This window comes from Homalodisca vitripennis, chromosome 6 (assembly GCF_021130785.1).
Source record: "Homalodisca vitripennis isolate AUS2020 chromosome 6, UT_GWSS_2.1, whole genome shotgun sequence".
Taxonomy (NCBI): Eukaryota; Metazoa; Arthropoda; class Insecta; order Hemiptera; family Cicadellidae; genus Homalodisca; species Homalodisca vitripennis.
Genome location: NC_060212.1, coordinates 86,140,795 through 86,164,184, shown reverse-complemented (window position 1 = coordinate 86,164,184; position 23,390 = coordinate 86,140,795). Strand labels below are relative to the sequence as shown.

The 23,390-nt window shown below is 31.4% G+C and overlaps 1 protein-coding gene across 3 annotated transcripts in view; it reads right to left on the bottom strand.

Annotated features, from left to right (window-relative positions):
* Positions 1-18,935, bottom strand: part of LOC124364509 (serine/threonine-protein phosphatase 1 regulatory subunit 10-like) — a 70,024-nt gene extending 51,089 nt beyond the window's left edge. Inside the window, exons 1-2 of one of the 3 annotated variants that reach the window (XM_046820050.1) lie at positions 18,457-18,935; positions 5,028-5,125 (exon numbers count right to left, since the gene is read on the bottom strand). In XM_046820050.1, the coding sequence (XP_046676006.1) occupies positions 5,028-5,125; positions 18,457-18,459 (101 nt within the window). In that variant the 5' untranslated portion in view covers positions 18,460-18,935. Of the gene's footprint in view, positions 1-5,027; positions 5,126-5,810; positions 6,188-18,456 lie in introns of those variants that run through there. The other 2 variants (XM_046820052.1, XM_046820051.1) reach the window with 2 other exon arrangements.
* Between the last annotated feature and the right edge of the window lie 4,455 nt (positions 18,936-23,390).

The window sequence follows — 23,390 nt, the reverse complement described above, 5'->3', positions numbered from 1 at the left end:
TTATTTTTGTTTCCAGTTTAGATTTTTTTGTCAGATTAATTTATTTGTTAAATAGCAAAACAGATGTTAGTTCAGTTACTGCAATATTTTACATTGTTTTTTCTATTTACATACAATTTATATCTTTAAGTGTTTTTATTATTTCACTCGCTAAAGAATTCCAGTACTTTTTCCACATAAATTAAGATTATTCAGGTACTTTTTAATGCAATATAGTTTTAGTACCAAGAGAGTTTAACCTTTTTGCTTCCAGGCTATATGCTCACAGCCTGTTCCATACCTGACAAACCTTAGACCACAGAAGTGTCTAAAACATCCAAACCAGTTTTAAATATTATGGAGCTGTATATTTTACTTTGTTGGTTTTCTAAAGAATTTTAGTATTAGAAATAGTATTAAAATGTTCTACATTATAACTTTAAAAATAAGTTTTTTACAACTATGTGTCCAAATATAATGTTTCCACATTCTGTGTGCATTTTATAAAGTAATGAAAATCATGTCATTCATATATATGAATGTGTGTGTATATATATATATATATATATATTATATATATATATATATATATATATATATATAAAATTTGTATAAGTGGCAATAGCCTAATTTAATTTCAATAAACAATGAATCACAAAAAGTACTTGGGGTGAATGTGCTACCATTGTACATTATACCATTATATATACATATACCAGTATACATACACACATACATTTGTTGTGTATTTTATGAAGTATTGCAAATAATTTCCTTCATAAATACAAAACTCATAAAAAAATAAATATATTTTAGCTTTTAAGTATATATTAATTAAAAAAAGCATTTGCCAAACTTCAACTTAGCATTAAGAATTTACACCTTATTTATAAATTATAAACAATTTTACGGGTCCGGTTAAAATTCACAAACAAAAATATGGAATTTACATTAATATATAAAAAAATATTCAGTCTTACTTCAGTGTACAAAACAAAAAAGTACAATTTATTTCAAACTATTAACATGGTTACAAATTTTAATACCAAGCATATAACTTTTTCTGATTTTCCTTTTCATGAAAACCTGATTTGGATTATTACTAACTTTTTAAACAAAAAATAGCAAATTAGTCCAACCCTCCTCAGGTGTTGGTTTCCATATCATTGACATATTAGACAAGTTTGACAATATCACATTAACGCTTTGCGTCACGATCACTACCACTCCCTAATAAGATACGGTCAACCTCAGAGAAATGTAAATCCACTCTATAACTGAAGAAATATAAAACTCCAAATCAAGCTGAATTACAACACTTCGCTTGTCATCGTTGTCCCTAACTAACATTAATTTGAAAACCAAACAGCCAAATAACAGAATAATGTGCAGATTCTTATCTTATAAGATAAGGTAAGATTCACTCAACACTCTTATGTGGCCACAAGCACGAAAATGGATGATGTTAACAGCACGTCCTTGTCCCTTTGGATCACTTTATGCAGGGATGTTTGAAACATATATGTGATTCATAGTGGGTTAATAACGTACTTGCAGCAAAGTATTTCCTATGAGAGTTTATGAAACTTTAGAAGACAGTAGGGCGGTGCTTTGAGGTTAGAGGGAAAAATCCTACCTTAGTGAGTCTCTACGGCGGGAGATAACCCAATGTACCTAATATATTTTTTCATGACTTTTACAGTTCATTGATGACAGTCAGGATATCTCCTTTTACACATAGAGATTTGTTTATTCTGTTTTTATCACTGCAACATGGATACTTCTAAAAAGAAACCACTATCACTTCCTTGACAGAAAGAAATCGGGGCTGCCAAATGACCGATGCATTTTCAATACCAATATAGCCACAGTAGGCATAGTTTCACATCAAATTTCAACCCTCCAGTTAAATTGATTGACCGTTATAATGCACATGGACAGACAGAAAATCAGATTTGACCACCAACTGGCAAGAGAGGCTTTGCTGAACACTCAGCGAAATCGACACTCCATAGAAATATATCTCAAAATTCAAATATATCACATACAATATTTGTTGTTTTTGTTTTATATGAGAGCTTAACAGAAATGTTCAATTATGATGTACAAAGTTATGCGTTTTTAATGTAGTCACTAGCCAATTCGACAAAAGAAGAGTAAATATCTAGCATTAGAGTCATAGATCAAAGTTTAACTGGCACCTACTCGTATGTAAGTAAATTTGGTGTTTTTCATGTATTTATGTAGTATTTTAACAATATTTGGATGAAAAATAAACACTTTGATGGCAGAATAATTTTTAAAATACGTGTTAAGAGTTAAAATGTTAATTGCTAACTTAAAAATAGGATCAAAGCCTAGTAATGTTTGGAACAAAAGAAAAAGAAAATAGATAAAATTATATATTATTAACAGACAGTTTTGTTAACTCAACTATGTAAAAAATAATTAAATCAACCAGTTAAAAATGTTAGTAATGAGAACTTAAAAACTTCAAATTTATATTAACAAAATACTGTAATCATAATATATGATAAAAAAAATTATAACATAAAAAATGTAACACAAAAAAACAAGGCTATATAGTAAGTCAAATATTTTTATTGAATTAGAACCTATAAGGTTTGTAAATGGATATTTTATAAATAATGATGTTTTTTGAAGGAACAGGACTTTTCCGGACATTTGCCATCCATCTATTGTGACCTGTATTCTGTATTTCAGTTTATATGATCAAATTATCAATCAGTGTTGTTTTGTTTTTTATTAAGTGCATGTTTTAGAGTTAGTGAAACTGACACACAACATGGTGGTTGCGATTCCTGATGTATGCATGTCACAATGCTCTGGGATAATTTGTTTATTTTAACCTCCTATGTAATTACGTTTTAGATTAGTTATTTACCTGAAGAAAAGATCAGATTACAGATCTCGAAATGTTGTGTTACTGATTATTTGTATCACTGAACGATGCGAAATGTCAGGAAAATTCAATTTCCTTAACAATCGTCAAAAACAAACTTCGAACAAAGGATGTTTATTGTGCGTTTTTATGATTATAAGCATCAAAAAACAACAGAGCAGGACAGAAACATCAAAATTAGTGGTATTAATAAAATTAGTAATTTTAAATGAGTATTTATTTTGTTTATTACACATTTTGTACAATTCATGTAATCTAGAAATAATATTAGATTTTTAATTACATAAAAAGAAAGAAAACCTATCTCCGATACGGTAGGCTAACAGTTTTACAATGCAACTAGCAGTTAACCGCAGTTTCTCACATAATTTTCAAATTCATGAAAGCGCCTATGATGTAATGTGATGGAGCACTATTTTTTTTTAATGGAATAGGAGTGTATCACGTAGATATTATTTCAGTGTTTATGGTCAATAGGATTAGAGGTTAAGCAAAATTGTGACACGACTATTATTTTGCACATGTAGGAGCACTTCTGGTTCACATGAATTATATTTCCAGTGCTATTGGTCTAATTTGCCTTATTGCCCTAATCAAGAAAATATGTACATATGTAGGTTTCATAAACCTATTTTATGAGTGTCCTACTGCCGGCTTTGTAATCCACTTACGTTGCAATCAAATTTCAACCTCTATGGGTTCCCGACAAAGGTTAAATTCTGGTTGGTTTATACCTTCCAGTTTATCCTACACTGGGAGCAGCATAGAGTTGTCAGAGCTCCCTTACTGTTAATAGACTGCTGTTGACCTAAAAACATGAGAGGGTACCTGTCTTCTGCTCGATTTGACTGAAAGAGGGTGGAAAATAACAAGCCTCCCCAACATCATGCCCTCAGGCATCCGACAGTCACTGTGTTAAGCACAAATAACTAAAAACAGAAAGCGCAGTCCACAAAAATAGCCTACAACATTCATGGTATACTCATAGCTCCCAGCAATTTTTTTTTTAACTAACCAGCAGAAATCTTACAGCACTCAACAAAATTAATAAACAGATGGCATAATCACTTTGGTGTAAACAGAAATACTAACAATTGATGAATGGTTCCTTAAGCACACTCCTACGGTTTGCAAGGGTATAAGACAGATAAATAACACAATTTAAATCAAAGATGTCAATTCGAAATGACATTCTAGCCCTTCACTATAGTAAGTCAACAAAGTTTGTCTTAAAAATTCAAGTCAGACGTTAACAATTGTAACCAATTTGGACACACTGATCCACTTCACTTATGTTTTCCTGTGCTGATGTATGTGTTCTTGTAGAACTGTTTAATATTAACTATCTTTTCCTGAAGACTTTCATATTGAAATATAAACACTTCTCCATATTTCTTTTTATTCCTTATATATTTTAATGGTATAAAAATGCAATTTACTCTCAAGAGCAGAAATGACTTCTTCAGTGGGCAGTAGTAAGGTTGAAACTCCCGACTACCTTTATAATGTTGGTATAATTTGAATACAAATGAATTATCTCAGGCTGCAAAATAAAACTAAGGACGTGTGTTTTGTTGAGATATATAAGGATAATACAGCCAACCCTTTTTGAAGCTTATGGAAACATTTATTAAAGAAATTGATTTTATAGTATTGTTGATTAATGTTAAAAGTTCTTACAAACTTGTAAATCTACTATTTTAACCAATATAACTATTTATATTGGTTAAAATAGTAGTTTTTTAATTACAAGATAAAACATTTATTTGCTATACGCCATTTTTTATTCTATTATAAATTGAATCTTATAACTGAAAACCAAAATTAACCAATATAACTATTTATATTGGTTAAAATAGTAGTTTTTTAATTACAAGATAAAACATTTATTTGCTAACGCCATTTTTTATTCTATTATAAATTGAATCTTATAACTGAAAACCAAAAGCAATCATTTTTAACACCATAATTGAACATTAAAATGTTACAATTTTTATTCTTCTATCACTTATGATGTACATGTAAAGTCATGTCTATTCCACCATAAGTGCATGACTCCTTATTATTTTAAAATGTATATTAATGGCTTATTTAGACAATAAGTAACTTGTCTGGCTCTTCTTACCTGGCAAGCCTTTGAACCTCATCTTTGCTTTTAATTCCTCCTTTTGGTGAGAGGAGGACACTCAAACATTTGAGCAGTTGTTGCGGATCTATGCGAGGCTGAAACAAAAGGATATTATTAATTTAACTTAAAACTTTTACACAATACAGATATTTAGTACTCAGGTCCAGGTGATGTTCTAGTAGAATACATTTATTGTACACAATTGTCACCTAGGATCCAGGGGTTGATGGATGAAAGAATATTTTAAAGAATCTCAATTCCATTATAAAGAATAATCATACAAATGACTAAACCAAAGTAAAAAAACAACTCAAAGCAAACTAAAAAAGAGTACAGTATTATATCTAATCCTTATAGCCGATTCATAATTCTATCCAGATTGTACTAAAAATAGAAACCTCAAAAAAAAAAAAAAAAAACAACCACGGAGTATAACAAATGAATCATTGATGCTTGAAACCAATGATATGCCTAAAACATTTGTCGACCCTAAATCTGTTAAAACTACAAATTTATATTACGTATTAAGTTGTATTAACTTTTTTATACCTTGAATTTTCTTCTGCGCATTTACTATTATAAAAAACTTGTGTTTTGTACATAGAATATTTATGCAAATTTTGTTTATCCTGAATAAATCATGTTTTTACATCTTATTTATTGATGTAATAGTGATCTAAATCTTGTGTAAAAAGTGCAACATATAATTAGTGCAAATGTTGTGGGTGTGATTTAATAAGACTGCAATGTGTTGAAAACATGACTATTTGGAATATTTACCATTCCACAGATCTTGGTTGGTTTAAATTGACTGCACAATTTATACCTAACAGGCAGAAAAGGAAGGAAACACAACCACTTCTGTACATGGGAAGTTTACTCACAGAAAATACTTGCCTGCCTTCTCTATATGTGTAAACCGATCTTACATAATAAAATGCCTGGTTCACAATCTTATAAAATTAACTAATCTTTATTTCTCAATAAAGATAGAATAGTCCGTTTTCATGAGGCAGCCTATTTTAATTCATCATCTCCAAAAGCATTATTTGATATGAAATTTCATTCAAATTCCTGGAAGAAGTATCAGTCTAATAGTCAAGTGTAATACGGAACAAAAGAAACATGCACATTTGCATGACTTTGTATCTTAAGACATATGTATGTCATTCATGTAGTCTACAAAGATGTCTGAAACTAAATAATTTATAACAATTCTTCATAGGAATTTTCATGAGCCAGCTTATTGTCAGCTGCAGGAGTTAGCCAGCCTACTGTCATTAACATTAAGTCAGCTACCCAGTTATTCTCATTTGTCATTACTTTATGGTTAATTTGTAAAGTACAGTAAAAATAAAGGTTAACAATGATAGGAATACTTAATACAATAAAAAAATTAAATTGTTATAACTAAGCCTATCCAACTGCAGCACTTGTGGAATGCTATTTTGCACTTTTTATACAATAACCAACATTTAGACTTTTACAATAATTTGTATTGACTTTAACAGTGATACTTCATTTATTCTTGCCTTGTTTAAATACTTATTATAATGCCTCTTGGTTAGATCCTTTGTTGATTCTTTAACAAGCACTGAAATTGTGATTTATAAATTATTAGTTTGCTTGCCACAATACCAAAGATCACCTGAATAATAAAGAACACCACCCACAACTTGCATGTATTTACTTGTATTGGTGTATGTAAATAAGTGTTTTAAACTGTGAAATAAAACGCAATGTAATTCTGAGCTGTTCAAACGCCAGTAAAACTTACGTTCCAATAATGTTGAAGTGACCAGTTAATATAAATCATCTGTTTGGTAAAAAAAACCAGTTGTATAAAACAAACATAGCCATGACAAAAGATTAGAATGATCTGTCCTCTATATGGTGAGATAATTAACTGCTGCTAATAAATTGCATAGGAATATCACCTACAATAAATTGTGGACTGAGGTTATTATGTGAAAGCATGCTGAAGGGTTAAAAATAAAAAGATCCTTTAAGTCAATACGATATCATAAAATTCCTCATGTCCTTACCACAGTTGTGAGGGATAAAAGTTAAAAGGTTCTAAATTCACATGTTTAAATTGTTTTATTATATTTCCATAATGTTTAATTTTTGTCAACTGTTTGTAAAAATATAAGTAACAGTAAAACCACACCCGTTTGAAAAGAGTTAACTGTATACTAGCAATTTAAATCTTTCAAAATTATTAATAGACAATCCTACGTAATTGATCGACAAGTAATTGCTGATAAAAGGCAATGGTAAATACTTATGTATCAATTTTAATAGATCACATCAAAGTAAAATATTTAGACCCATTTTTTAAGAGTAATTACTAACCTTAAAACACATCCTCATATTTTTAAATACCACTCACAGAGCAAAACCAAAGGACATTATTAATTTGAGAACATATCTTTTTTCCAAATTTAAAACATATTTTTAAGACAAGTCCCTTTAATGAATAATGCTCTCTAATTTATACCTTGGATAATACTATTTTGATACTGTAGATTTTTTTAAAGGCCTAGAAAACAAGCTATTTAATTTTTAGGCTTATTTACAGGCTATTTTGCATGTACTTGAGCTGTTAAACTACTAAATCTCTTCATAAAATTCAAGGATATACTTATTGACAAGAGTCTGTTTTTAAACTTAAAATGTTATCAACAGCTATTATTGCAAAATATAAGAAGCATTTTATCCGATGAAACACAGCCATTATTATCATAAAGTTGTGAAATTGCTGCTTTATCTGACTCATAAAATTTTGTGCAGTTATTATTAATTCAAATATAGTAAAAACAGAACAGCTCAGAATATTCAGTTCACGTAGCCTGTATGTTTAATTTAAACCTTAGAATATCAAGAGTAAACTAATTCCCGAGACCCATCTATCAATAAGAACAAACCATTATTCTATCTATCAACTCCAAGTTTGCTTCATCTTCAATTGTAGACAAGACAGTAGTTGTTCTGCAGTGTCTGGTACTAATAAATGGACGCATTCCACTTTGCATTCTGATATATTTTAGGGTTGATACCTCCTCCTGGATTTGTTTCAATTTATTGAACACATTAAAATAAAGTAAAATAATTATCCCTTGCATTAAACAAAAAAGTGTCATGGTTCAAGTATCTTTTGTTTCTGGTAAAACTTTACTTTGATCTCATAAAACTAATTACTTTTAAAACTTCTCTGGAGTATCTCAACAATAACAGGGTTTCAACTATGCTAGTTATTGCACATGGGAGATCAATTCCACACAGGTTACTCATTACTCCTTCAGGACCATTAATTTTGACATTTCAAAAGCTATAATTTGTGTCAAAAAGAGAACAGTACAAAAATAAATTATCAACTCAATTCACATTGAATTAAAAGCTTCAGTTTTTAAGTTGTTTACTGACATCATTGTTACAATTTTAAAAACCTGTTTCTAAGGTTGTGTTTATATTGAACTTGGCCACCAGTCCAATACAGTTGCGTTGGTTCTGTTTTATATATATATATATATATATATATATATATATATATATATATATATATATGAGCTTTTATGCGTTTTCCTATAATTAATGACATAAAATGACATTTCTGATAATTTAATTATTGTATTATAAAATGTAATGTAATGTAATTTTGTTGTGTGTGTGAATCACAATTGTAGCAAATAAAAGTAAGTTTTGTTATAGACTACAGATTATATATGAAAATTGTCTCATATTAGCTCTGTTACAGTTTATATACAATTTATTATTAATTGTGTATAAATAAGTGTAGATGTTCATGAAGTCGCCCACTGGCTTAATGTTTTCTGAACAATTACTAATAAAGTAATAACACTTGGTACATCAGTATTACGCCTAATAATCAAATTTTTGAAGTAACTGTTATTTGGCATACTGAATGGCACATGTGGCTAATTGTAATGACCAAAAGGTGACCTAAAGATAAGAACTTTCTGGTGTAACTGATAACAGGTTTACCCATCAATAACTACCAAAATTATTGATCCTTGTTGATAACCAACTTGATAATATACTCTTTATGACCAGCATAATGCAGTATTCAATTGATGCTAACATTTTTTCAAATGATTGATTTACTAGTGCGCTTAGATGATGGCTACCAAAAATGTCTGTCTACAACTAAGAAAATTTTTAAACATCTGCCATCTTTGTAATGGATCAACCTTTGTAAGTGCTATTTGTGGTAATCATCTATACTATACAAACCTTTTAAAATTATACACGCTTAATGAACATGTGAACCATCGTCATTGGATGTAAAAAGTCACTAACCAGCCTAAAAGTTATTTCTTACGATGTCACTACATAGGAGTAAAGAGCACAAATACGTCACACCCTAACTAACAAAGGTGAAGTAATGCATTGCCATTTCTTGTTTGGGCCGATTCTCTCCAGTCTGGATATCACACCATTCATCAGATACCACCTAATAATTATTTCAACTTTAAGTGACAGTTTATTGCCACATTTGTAAAGGTTTTCTTATTCACACCTGAGGTAGAGGACTGGTATGAGACATGAAATCCTGCTGAAACATTCCAACGTCCACTTAATAGCTATAAAAATAAAATAATTTTAAAAACTGAGTTTTTAGAAACTACCTCTGAATTTTTTAATTATTTTTCAAATATTTAAGTTTCATAATTATGAGCAATTAATGGATCAAAATAAACTTATTTCATACTTTGGTACTTTGGGATTATACCGACCACACGAGTATGAAGAACACAAAAATATAAATTTATAGAAACGATTGCCTTTCCATTATATTTCTGATCAGCCCCTCTAGAATTTGATATTTTACTGATAGGTACTATCTCGTGGGATGTTTTCTTTTGTTGACATCAGCGCGGGCTTCGGAAAGCTATTCGGCTGCCGAAGCCCGTGCTGATGGCCGGAGGCACTCGCATTTTGGGTGGCGGAGTGTGATCAAGACTAAAAACAAGTTTTGAGTGTTTTTTTCAATAAAGAGTTTAGTTTTTGTTTGGTAATGTTTGTTTTTGTTGAATTTTTGTGTTTGGAGAAATGTAGGGGTAAAACACGGAAGTACAACAAAGCGACGCACCAGCTGAACGGGCGGCGAGACTCTGAAATCACGTTATCTACTAGACCGCTCGACTTTGACGTCTGTCTGAGGATGGGGAGGGGTTTGCGATAAGATAATTCCTGTTTTATATTGACAAAATATTGTTCTACGCTAATCTAGTAATCAGTAGAAGAAAAATATCAAATAACGATTCATGTCTGGGTGTGGTCGGTATAATCCCAAAGTACCCATACTTTAGTATGACAACCAGGCAGTCCTTAAAAAAAAAAGAAACGTGTTTGATTTTAGTTACTATCTCGAGCGATGTTTTTCTTTTTCAGCCAGCGATGCTGGATAGCGCTGAAACCTGTTATGGCCAGGGAAATTTGTGATATAAAACTTTTCCATGATCAAATAACACTGAACGATTTAGCAAAAGAAAATACCAATTAATCAGTGCCAACTTGGTGACACCTCTTGTGCTACGCACATTGCCGGCACAAAGAGAAAATATATCCCTTAAAAATAAACTTAATTCAAGCTCAGAAGACCACGTTAGCACTTCAATCTCAATTGGTACTACGTTGATTAAGATTTCAAGAATAAATTTACAATTTTTTTTCCCATCATAACTTACTTTATTCTTAGCCATCACGCACAGAACTTTCACTCTTCCCACATTCCAGTAATAATGTGTGTGCTCTGAACCTTCTATCACTCAGCAATGTTGACAATGTTTTCTAGCACTTCATTTTCTTATTTTTTATGGGCTACTTCAGATTTTAATACTAAAATATTGACATCAACCCACCCAGTAATTGCCCAAATAAAAAAATATTTGGTAATTAAAAAATCTCATAAACTTGGGTTACGGTAAAGAGAGTGATAAAAATTTAATTTTCAATTTTAAATATAATCTTTTCATTCAAATTTAAATATGAAAAATGACCATAATATTATTATATTGTAATGCGTTTTGTGTTTAGGAATTTCAGCAATCTAGGTTGGTCCTGTAAGATTTGGGTAGTTAGGCTAATGTGCTACTGTCACATGTTAAAATGCCATTATGATCAACCTCACAGCTCTTTACAAATTTTTTAATCTGTGATTTTCTTGTTGCAACCATGGTTACCAACATGGTTGCACGCATATTTAATTGAACACTCGGCTGAATCACATGGAGTGACATGCACCATCATCAAACTTGATGTTGGCTATATAAAAATGAAGCTTCATTAAAAATTTCAAGTTTATAGATCAGTTTGTTGCGAAGATAACATGCAGACAGAAATGAAAATTCCTGGTCCCTCAAGTGGTAGGCTTCACTGACACTCAACCAACTTATGATGCGTCATTGTCTTCAAAACACAATTGCTCATAATCACATCCTGTATCCAGCAATAGCTCAAGAAGGGTGCAGCCTATACTTAAATATATGTATTTATTTAGTGGTGTGGTTAACTTGAAATCTGATGGGCAATCACATTCACATGTTTTGGTTCTTTACCTCCATTACCTTTAAGCATGGCTTCACTAACATGGCAAACTCACCGCAAGCTGCAATGGTTTTATGTGGACACCATGTTTTAGTACATATAGTATTCCTATGCAATCTATTGATGCCAGCGAGAAATATTTCAGGAAATTAAATATTTGTATCATTAGATAGAGGACAAGTCATTATCTTTTTGTCATTAATATATGTTGTTGAATGTATTAGTTGATCGTTTCAACATTTTAGAGCACAGTGTTTCCTGCTGTTATGAACAGCTCAGGTACAATTTTTTTCACTACATTTTTAAAATTGTAATACAATAGCAATTAACTGTGCATGTAGTTGACTCGCTGTCAGTGATGGTCGACAAACTCCCATGGCTGGCTAAATAAACACACATGTGAAAACTACTGCATTAAGGGGCTAATACTTTAGTATAAAGTTTAAAGTTAATTATTTTTAGTTAGATGGCGATTAAAAATAGAAAAATGTTCAAATTTGTCTTTAAAAAAATACATAACATCAGTCATTGTAAAGTGCCAGACATTTAATTAAGGGTCAGCCTAACCAACTGCACTATATACAGATACCAACTTAAGGCTGTAAATTCAACAATTTGAGGAACCAATCAAACACAATTCCCAGTTCCTCCTATTGTAATTGTATGTTTCAGGTTTTAAATTGACTGTATGTTGCAAACCTACATGGCTTAATAGTACTTAATAGTACAGGCTACACTAAAGGAAATATCAGACCACTAAGCAGAGATTAATGTTACAACTTCACCAGCATGTGTTTGAACCAGGACTTCATCACATGGAACTTCAACCAGCACAACATACAACCCTTGAAATATATTCTTGGACAAAACGACTGGACAAATGAGATGTTGAAGAAGCTTGCAACAGTCACTGTAGACACATTATGTCCAAAAAGGAAGAGAAGACCAAGAAGAAAGAGACATTCTAAAATGATATCTCATAATCCATTTCACCAGGTAATATCTGAAGTGAACCATATTTGCAGTATTTATTGATGTGTGTAACAAGTGCATGTTTCACTAGTTTATTTAAAAAGAAGAGGCCTATCCTCTTTTAAGCCTTAATCCTCCGACTGGCAATGTTAAAAACTGCTTGGTGGCAGGCAGATTTGAGAGAGAATGCAAGCACATTCCCCAAAATTCTTAAAAAGTTGTTTGTGACAAAAAGTAACATAAAGAGTAACAGTCATGTAAATACATAAATTAAAGGTGAAGTTTTGAAGAATACATAATGTTTAGTTGTCTATTTCATTTTGTTTTGAAATATTCACAAAATAAAAGTAAAATAAATTCTAACAATACAAAATTTTACTTTTAACCTACAAAAGATAGTATACTTTAATTTAGAAAATTATAATAAAATAAAATATGACAAGTATATTATTGAACTGAAAAATAATGCATACCTTATTTTCCAATAAATTGGTTTTTTATATAAAATTTCAAAATTCAAAACATCTATTTGCATACTTTATAAAGTAAGTAATGAAATTAGAATGAAACATGTTTAAAATGGTTTCTGTCTAACTGGAATGGACTGTAATAATTTGAATACATTATGGGCAATAAACATTAATCCTAACTAATACCATAAACATTAAAGTGTTTATTTGTTACACTTTCATGCATACACTATGCAACCGATTTTTATGAAATTTAATACGGACATTCTTAGCGACACTGGTTAACATATAGGCCCATTCTTATTTCAAAAACCTTATAGGCTAAATCCCACTGATCCGTAAACTTGCGAAAAAGTTGCACTACAGGACAAAATAATATTAATTGAAAGAGCCTGTTAAATATGTAAACATTGCCCAATGACAGAACAACCATGTTTATTTAATTAAACCACCAATTTTTGATTTGCTTATATTCATAATCTTGAAAGCAAAGAGTAATTTTGATAGAAACAATTCTAATTTCAACATGTTATGCTTGGGCACAGAGTAGGAAAATACCCAGATAATACAATTTAGTTTTAGTAAAAATATAGTTTAACTGTACATTTCAGCTAAGTATGCAGTGCTTTGTCAGTATTGTAATACAGATATAAGTTAACACGTACACAACAACGGCTTATTTTGGGACATTTGTATTTGCTAGTCGATGTATTCAATAATAATGGCCAAAAAACATATTCGTTTATTTTACGTTAAACGTTAAGGTATAAAGAGAATTGTATGTAGGCTTTTATTGCAATTTCGGCAAAAAAAAGGTTTTTTTTCATGTTTTTCCTTGTACCTAAAGAGGTCTCTACAAAATATAGACCTTAAAAATTAAACAATTATGTGACCGGTAGGGTACACAATTCTCCAAGTTATTTATTTAAGCACAGGACCAAATTTAGAAACTACAAAAACAGGCAAACAATAAAAACACAGTAAGGAATTGCATAGCAACGAGTACCCTATCGAGCACACAATACGCTTTACGAAAGCCAGTTGTGTGTACCCAACGGTAGTTGTGAAAGATTACGTGTACCCAATGGGGTACACTTCATCGTGAAGGTTTTGAAAAGGCAAAGTTAATTACTATCTAATTTTTACTATACATTAAAAGACTGTTATAAAACCCACTTTCTCTTTTTACAGAATTACGCTAGTTGTCTAGAGCGTGTATGTGTGTATATATACAGGCATCTTTTGAAGTTTATACATTGCTTTAGTACAATAAATTAAATTTGCAAATAAATTTATGTTAAGCTGAAAACATCCAACCTAGCCATTGGTAATTCACACTTTGTCAGAAGTTTTTGTATTATCCGGAGGCTACTATTTGTGGAACAGTTTATCTTATCAGGGACTAAAAAAAATACATTATTAGAGAGAACAGACTTTATTTGACATACTGTGAAAAATAACATGTCATTATAATTATTGGTTCTTGTTTTCCGAACCCCAAAAAGAAGAGGTCAGCGAGATGTAGGGCCCCATCTACTTCCAATTATGCAATTTAAGTAGGTTTAGATAAGGTTATCATAAATATGTTACTAGTAGTACCAAAGTTAAAGATAACCTTAACGAGCACTCACGGGAGTTGAGCACTATCTCAAGGGATGTTTTTCTTTTTTCGCCAGAAGTGCAGAGTGTTGCCACCGAAGCCCACACTGTTAGCCGAAGGAATTCCAATTGGTAAATTCCCGATTTACAATTGGTATCATGTCCCAGATCATTAACTTTTCTGACATTAAATCACGTTAAGACAATCTCGTATGTGATCTGAGGATGGCAATGTAACAATTGGAAATGCCCCTTGCTATCAATGCGGGCTACGGGGGTTCGACACTTCCCCATACTCCTAGCTAAAAAGAAAAAATATCCCTTAACCCTTTGAACCCCAGTCGACAAAATATTGTCACCGAGAAAATATGCGAAGATCCCCGCGGCGACGATGTATCATCGCCAATGAAGATGCAAGAATCCCCGGACAATGTAATATCGTCGCCATGGTATATGCGTTTAATACATATTTATTTGAAACCGTAATATACTTATTTTACAAGTATCAATACATATTTATGAGTATTTTAGTAAAATACAATTTTTTTGTTAGTAATATAGTGTATTTAAAATAACATCTATGCTAAAAAAAAATATATTACTCTTTGTTGCTACAGCTGTATTTGTTTACAAAGCGGTCTAATGTTACGTATATTGTCTTTGTGCGTATGAATTGAGTTAAATGTTGTAATTGAGGACTGTTTTTAGTTACTTTTTCTATAGTTTTAATCTTATAGTAATAATCAGTTCTGTGAACAATGAGTGACAACATTGTAAATCACCCGAGTGAATTGGACAGACACCTGGATGTTGACCTATCAGATGAGGATTGGTCTGACATCTCGTCAATTTACAGTGATGACACTGATATTGATCCTACCTATAGGCCAACTATCTCGGACTCAGATGACGAAGAAATGCCATTTAGTCAGCTATCTACTTCTCGCGGTAACGCCGCCGCTAGACCTACTCCGGACAATGACCAACCGGCCTCAGTGAGATCATAGTTGCAAAATCTTTATCTTTAGAGATATCAATATAATTGTTTTTGTACATACATAAAACTAAATTGAGAAAAATAAAATGTGGGTGCTCATGGTAAAAATTTTTCTTATTTTTGAATTAAAAAATATGAAAATCAATTTTATTACCTAAAAATCTATAAACATATATTTTAAAGTTATTTTAATGTTGTTAAACAATTTTTTATACTTCAGACTAAACTTTTTCTGTGTACACAATTTCATTCTGGACATTTTGGTGTGTAATACAAGACAATAGCATAAAAAATAGCAAAAATATTAATTTTTTTACGAACAGTATGCAATACAGCTGTTTCTGTTCCAGGGATTCTCTGCAGTTCTTAGGTCAAATGGTTTTGGTACGTTTTTCCCACCATCAATATTTTGGTCTGGGGTTCAAAGGGTTAAGATAGTACCTAAATTCAAGCTAAAATCGTTTTTGAGCGTTCATAAATGTTGACATTAACTTTAATTCTTTCAATACGTATGTAACTTATAAACGTTAGATAAAACTTAATACAATAATAAATAGTAGATAGAGACAGAGTAGCCTACTTCTCACCGACATCATTTCCTTTTAGGAGGCAGAAAACAAGAACCGATCCGTCATAATGACACGTGATTTTGAAAGGAAGTCAAATTCTTTTCTCTTAAAGAATGCACTTTTTTAATTCCCTGGTAAAAAAACTGTTCCAAAAATAGTGGCAGGATGATTGCCAAAGTAAGCCTATTACGGACCTAGACAAAATGAAAACAGTATTTTGGAAGGCATATAACAATTCTTAAACATTTTGTTACAAATAAATTTGCAACAAATGTTTTTTTTTCTCAAATGTTTTTGAGTTATTGGGTACATGTTAATAGATAACACGAAGCACAGAACACTTAAAATATAGGGTTGACTTTAATAAGCACTACACATTATTCGGTCGTTTTTATCGAATGGTTCGATGTTTTCATTTAAAATAACAATTCGATATTACAATTTATTCAACCTAGCATATGATTTCAACTTATTAGTTATAGTAATTTTAATGTAAACAATAAACAGCAAGAAGTAACTAATATTATGAGACTTTGAAAATGGCAATAAATATGAGGGAAATATGTGAGATAGGCTAGGCCTATTTCTCACAAGTGATGAGATTTGGTTAGCTGGCTTCAACATGTGGGTTTGGCTCCTGGTAACCCATGGGAGAATTCTTTCCTCCATTTCACAGAAGTAGTTACTCATCGATATCAAGCTGAGCAAGTTATAAATATTGTAAGGTTTCTTTGATATCTAAGTCTAGGTCATAGTTGGTTTTGTAATGTTAGTGTTAAATTTATGGTTTTAAAATTGTAATGTAGGCCAATGAGGTAATTTATTAAAACTTATTATGTACGATTTTTACACATCGAAGTTAGATAATATACGAAATGTTCAATAAAAACAACCAAATAACGAGTGTAGGCCACTTATTTAAGTCCCCCCAAAATATATAACAACGTGACATTTACATTTCCAATACTTCATAGCACAGCTAGGCCTATTTGTGATTTCCATTCACTAAAACCACATTTCAAAAAACATCAACCACATTGTTTATGATTAACAACTCGGCCGTTAATACCTCTAGTCCACAAATAAAAACCATTGCCTACCTAACTGGGAAGGTCAATAACAGTAAACAAAGGTAATAAAGTCTAAAAAATTAAATCACTCAAACTACGCACAATATATAACAAATCCTTAAATTAAATATGGTACAATTTAATGAGCAAGTACTAATGGGATTATAATACTGAACACATCCACAAAATTCTAAGAGATCCTGTCATAGGCCTATTCCCCTCTGGGAAGACCATAATACACAAAGGTGCTGAAATCAGATGTCTTATAAGTTAATAGGATATAGGTCACATTTTTTTAATAAGCTCTCTGTATTATCTCTTTCAAAAAAGGTTTATTTTCAATTAATAACAAATGGGCCAATTTGGTCATGATCTTCAAAATTACATAACCGAATTCATAATCTGTGCATATTCCGAATTTAAAAATATATGTACATAACCAAATTCATAATTTGTGGATATTCCGAATTTAAAAATATATGTTATGACCAATTATCCTCCCACATTTAATAATACAATTAAATAGCACTTATCCAACAATGCTTGTTTCAATATAATAGTAGGTCCCTAGCTTACAAGGAATAGGTTTATCTCATTATCATTACCATCGGCAATAAATAAAATAGAATTTAAAAATCTGCAATAAGTTTAAACAGCCCCCTCAAATACATTTAATTCTGAAGTAGATAGGTTTACCTCATTATAAAATTACTGCGGTAAGAATACCCCATAACACATAGGGTGTGCCCAAGTAACCTGAAGGTCTTTACAAAACAAGTTCTATTACTAGGGCAACCTCAGCATACTTTTCCGTATTGCCAGTTTGGTTTTCATGCAGTATTAATTCTCACCCTATAAAACTAAATTAAACTTAATGCCACTCTTTATGATCTGGGCACAAACTAAATGGGGGATTTGGACTTATTATTATTTTGGGCTGCTTATTAAATCATATCGCTCAATGCTGTACATCTCAGTAATAAGATTCTCGTAATTCTTCAAATTCAAGCATGCCACTTTTATTCTAGTTCAGAGTCTCAGCGTTACAAGGTTCAATAAAAAATAAATGGAATACCTCTACCACATTATATGTGGCCAAACTTACGGCTAAAATCATCAACTTAGTGTTGACATTACATTTAAATAAGTTTCTTCGTTTTCACTGAATATAAAACTTACCATTGTATTTGAAGTATATAATTTTGTTTTATTCGACCAATTACGAAATTGTAATTTGGTCTCCAATATGGCGATCAAATCCCGACTGGTAAAGGGCGAGACACGTCAACACAACTAGGACTGGGTCAATAGGTAAAATATTAAATGTGAAAGTATGTACATCGCAAAAATTATCAATATAAAGCAGGAAAACTAATATATTCGATAATAAACGTCAAACCTAAGCTGAGAGCAAAAGCCGTCTTCAATTTAATGCGACTACAATAATCATATAATTTCACATTCAAGATATTATAATCCGGTAAAATATGTTCTGGAAAAGACGACCAATTAAATAATTAAATGATCAAGTTTCAAACTATAAACGTACAACACGATTTTCAGAAAATCATTAATCCCGTAAGAAAAGGACAAAACATGTTTACACGTCAACGACCCGAGCGCAAGAGAAAATGGCAAACGCGGATGTCGTCGTAGAATAGAACAAAAACGACGGACCACTTCCCCCACCATTACCAAAGAGAATCGGACAAGACTACCACACCCAACTAAAATTAAAACATATAGTTTCATTATAATAATTCGTATACGTAAAATTATGTTAGCTATATTAGTAACGCATTATAATAGGTGTGCAACAGGAAAGACTTATGGCATATCCTTTTATTTACAATCTATTCAAATATAAAAATTAAGTAAATAACAAGCCAAACAATACAAAAAAACAGGTTGCACACAGACAAGCAACTAAAAATAAGAATACTTTAAAAGGAATGAAGAACGGGGGTGGATGAAACGTCTTTGAAGAAGCAGTTACGCATACTCGTTCCTAATTTTCCCCGTTGAATCTTGTATGAAGCAAATATATATTTTAGTGGGTTAGAATGGTTACTTTTTTATTGTTTAAATCGACTAATCCTAAATCGATTGATCCTTAGTCTACAGCCAAAAAAGTGCAACTATAAAAGATACGACTCAGTAAGAGATAAACTTCAGTGTATTGACACTAAGCTCTTTTTGAAGACTATAAATACCATTAAAAAACTCTCCACTTTACCACTTAATATTATACATGTAATGATAATATGAAATTATGCATACTATATGGTATGCACAAAATTATCAGAAATCAGACAATCTGTATTCAAAAAATCTTCAAGAAATGTAATGGTGTCTGGTTTACAATAAAATAGATTTAATTCTTGATTTACAATGTCAGAGCGAATAGTTTAACTCTTGAATCGTGTAGACTGGTAGTTCAACAACCAGTTGTACAATTGTCTTTGAAGCGCTTTTCCTTGTAGGCGTTTGAGGTTCTCTGATAAAGAATTGTAGAATTTCCGTCCTCAATAAGATACTTTTCGTGTATTTAGTAGTATGATGAGGAGGAAGTTGATAGTCAGCAGCTCTTCGGGTGTTGTAGGCATGGGTGTCCTTACCTCTTCGCAATTCCAGTTGATCAATATGAACAACCACTGCATGAATATACAGAGCCGCGACTGTCAAGATTGTGAGAGTTTTGTAAGCCTCTCTACAGCTTTCCATCGGGATGAAATTGGCAATTGCTCTTTTGGCTTTTTTCTAGACAAGTATTCATTTGAGGTTGTGCTCAGAGGTACCTGTCCACACAATCAGGCCACATCTGATGGATTCCAGCAAGATTTGATACGCTGTCTTAGCTACCATCAGCCCTCTTAACACTTCATTCTACGAAATAAATAGACTCCAGAGCTAACTTTCTTACATAGTACGTCACCATGAGTAGTCTAAGAAAGGTCAGCATCTATTGTTAAGCCCAGAAATAATGTAGTTTACTTTATTGCAGGCTCTTTTAATAAATAAAATGTATTTGCTGCATTGCATTTCTTATGGAAATTTTTACAACTTGATCACCAGCCCTGATGTCGTAGAGGAAAGTCATTCTTTCGTTGATACATAATTCAGCACACTTCCTATACATAGATAATATATACCAACGGAAACCAACTTCGGTTATACAGCGTCTTTTTTGGGCTCTTTCAATTTACTTTCGATCAAAAATTTTTAAAGTGACATTTATAGTTTTCCTCTTTGTTCCGTACTATTTAAACATTACTGCGGTCACAAAGAGTCAGGTCCGTCTGATTGAATCCACTTACGGTCTAATTTATTTACTTGATGTATAAAATATATACATATGTTCGTTTTCAAGATTTCCTTGGGTCAATAATCGTCTACAACCAATACTTTAAGATATTTAAAGCATTATAGTTACATATTTATCCATATGACGAAAGTATATCGTAATCGTACAACTAAAACGTCTCTGCGGACAATCTTAATCTGTTTCGGTCGTTTAAATTCACTCCCGCCCTAATTTATTTATATGGTTCCACAATTGAATTATGCTGTTCCACCAACAAAGAAAATGATTACATATATTGGTTTTGGAATCCAACTTAGATTAATATCTGGTGCTGAATTGATTTTGATGTTTTTAATTATCAAGAAATATGTATAAGGGCATATGCTTCTATTATAAGGGGAAGAGTATGTTAGCATTTGCTTTTCTATAACTACAGTAACAATTCCATTCAAAATGTCAAGGGAGCTAACCAGATTCGATTAACTTATGTGCACATATTCACAGCAATAAGATACTTTTTATAACAGCGTTTAAAATTGAATTTGATGGTTTATTAATCATTGATGCAATTTAAATTTACAATTGGATAATAATAGTCTTAATATTAGATTTTAAATTAAATTTATTTATTTTACTTTTCCTAATATATGAACAACGATACAATAATTTCTAATATTGCATTGACAAAAGCAGAGTATTTTTATAATGTAGAATCATATAACTTACAATTTAGTAACAGCAATGATTTTCTTATATTGCACCAGGATATCAGAAGTGTAAATAAAATATATGCATTATTTCATTTATTGTTTTTCTTTCTTAAATGCCTGTTAAGCCTGATATTATAGTACTATCTGAAGCTTGGATAATGGAATCTAGGGATGCTGAATTGTACTCGTTGGAGGGATATTTGATAGTGACAGCTGGTAGCAATGTAAGAGGTGGAGGTCTAATAGCTCTATATTATAAAGAATAAAGATACCATTATATATGAATGATGGGAGTGTGAAATACACTTAGTTGATGTTCTGGGGGGTTAATTTCCTTTGAGTGGGAAATTTTTCATTATCAGTTATTGTTCAGTATGTGTGTTATTGTATAGATGGCTTGGCCTACCCTTTGAATAGTTTTCCACATGTCTGAACAAAATCGATAACACGAATATATATTATGTATTGGAGATTTTAATGTAAACATAAAACTGGATAATTTACAAGTGGATAAGTATTTAAAGATCACAAGTAGTTTTAAATTCAAAAATCGTATTGATATCGACACCCGTGTCACAGAAAACAGTACTACTTGCATTGATCACTTTTAAATTAGGGCCATAAATCTATTCCTGCTGTATCAGCTGTTATAGAATAATTATTCACTGACATAGAACTGTCTGTTTGTCTGTGCGTTTAAACAAACCTTCCCTTGTTAATCTTTTTTTCAAATCAAATCATAAAATTGATTACACTGTTTTAAAACAAACACTATTATGTGAATCTTGGAGCGAAGTCTATTCTGCTTTGGATGTGAATGGATAATTTATTAGAATTTTAATTTGCAGGATAAATAAATCTAATTTTAAATTCCTCAATGAAATACAAGATCAATAATAGTAAAAAGCTAAGGCCATTAATGACTGAAGGCTTATGTCTAGTGTTGGCAAATAGGGATAAACTTCTTAAGAAAGTTAGACGTAATCCCTGAGATACTAGGAACAAACATATTTACAGTTAAACATATATACAAATAATTGGATAAAACAAGCAAAAACTCGCTATTATGACAACTTGTTTAGTAACCATTTTAAAAATCTAAAAAACAGTGGGAAGTAATAAACGAATTAACTGGTGGGGCGAAACACCATAATAAGTTTAAGTTCGGTAACGTGATCGTGGATGACCTATTGATTGTCGCTGAAGAATTCAAGAACCTTTTTTTCCAAATGTACCTGCTCAGATTGCATCCAATGTAGATCTTAATGCAAATGAAATTAATATTTACAGTAATACTTTTTTAATAGCATCTCCTGGTAATTCACTATTTGGTTGCCAGTGTCAGAGCGGGAAGTAATAACTTTGATTGCTTTGCTTACTAATATAAGGCTCCTGGCCCAGGATTCGGTTACAAACATATTAGTATAGAATGTGACTTTGGAAATTACTTCTGTTTTATTATACGCTTTTAATAAAAGCTTAAGTGACGGTGTATTTTCACAAAAGTTAAAAATTGCATAAGTATTCCCTATTTTCAAAAAAGGCCTCACTAGTTCAATTGAAAACTATAGGCCTGTATCAGTGTCGTCACTTTCTTCAAAGCTTTTAGAAAACATTATCAAGTCTAGACTCATTGGATATTTTGGTAGTACAAAATTGTTCTCTCCTTCCCAGTTTAGTTAGGGAGGATTGTAATACTGAAATGGCACTACAATATTTTGTTTCCCAAATGTATTTAAATTAAAATAATTTACTATCTAATAATGCAGCTGGCTAGTTTCTGGATATAAAAAAGGCATTTGACACAGTAAATCGTGAATTACTAATATAAAGAATGGAATAGACTGGAGTGCGTGGAACTCCTGTTCAATGGTTTAGGTCGTACCTTACTAATAGACAGCATAGTTTCTTTCAGTTGGTCATTTCAATAATAAATTAAGATCTATAGAGATTGGTGTACCTCAGGGCTCAGTTTTGGGGCCGATATAGTTTTTAATAATTATTAATGATCTATATCGAGGCCTTTTTAATGGATAACTAAATGGATTTGCAGATGATACTGGTCTTTCATATGGAGCAGCCACTACACTTCAACTGAA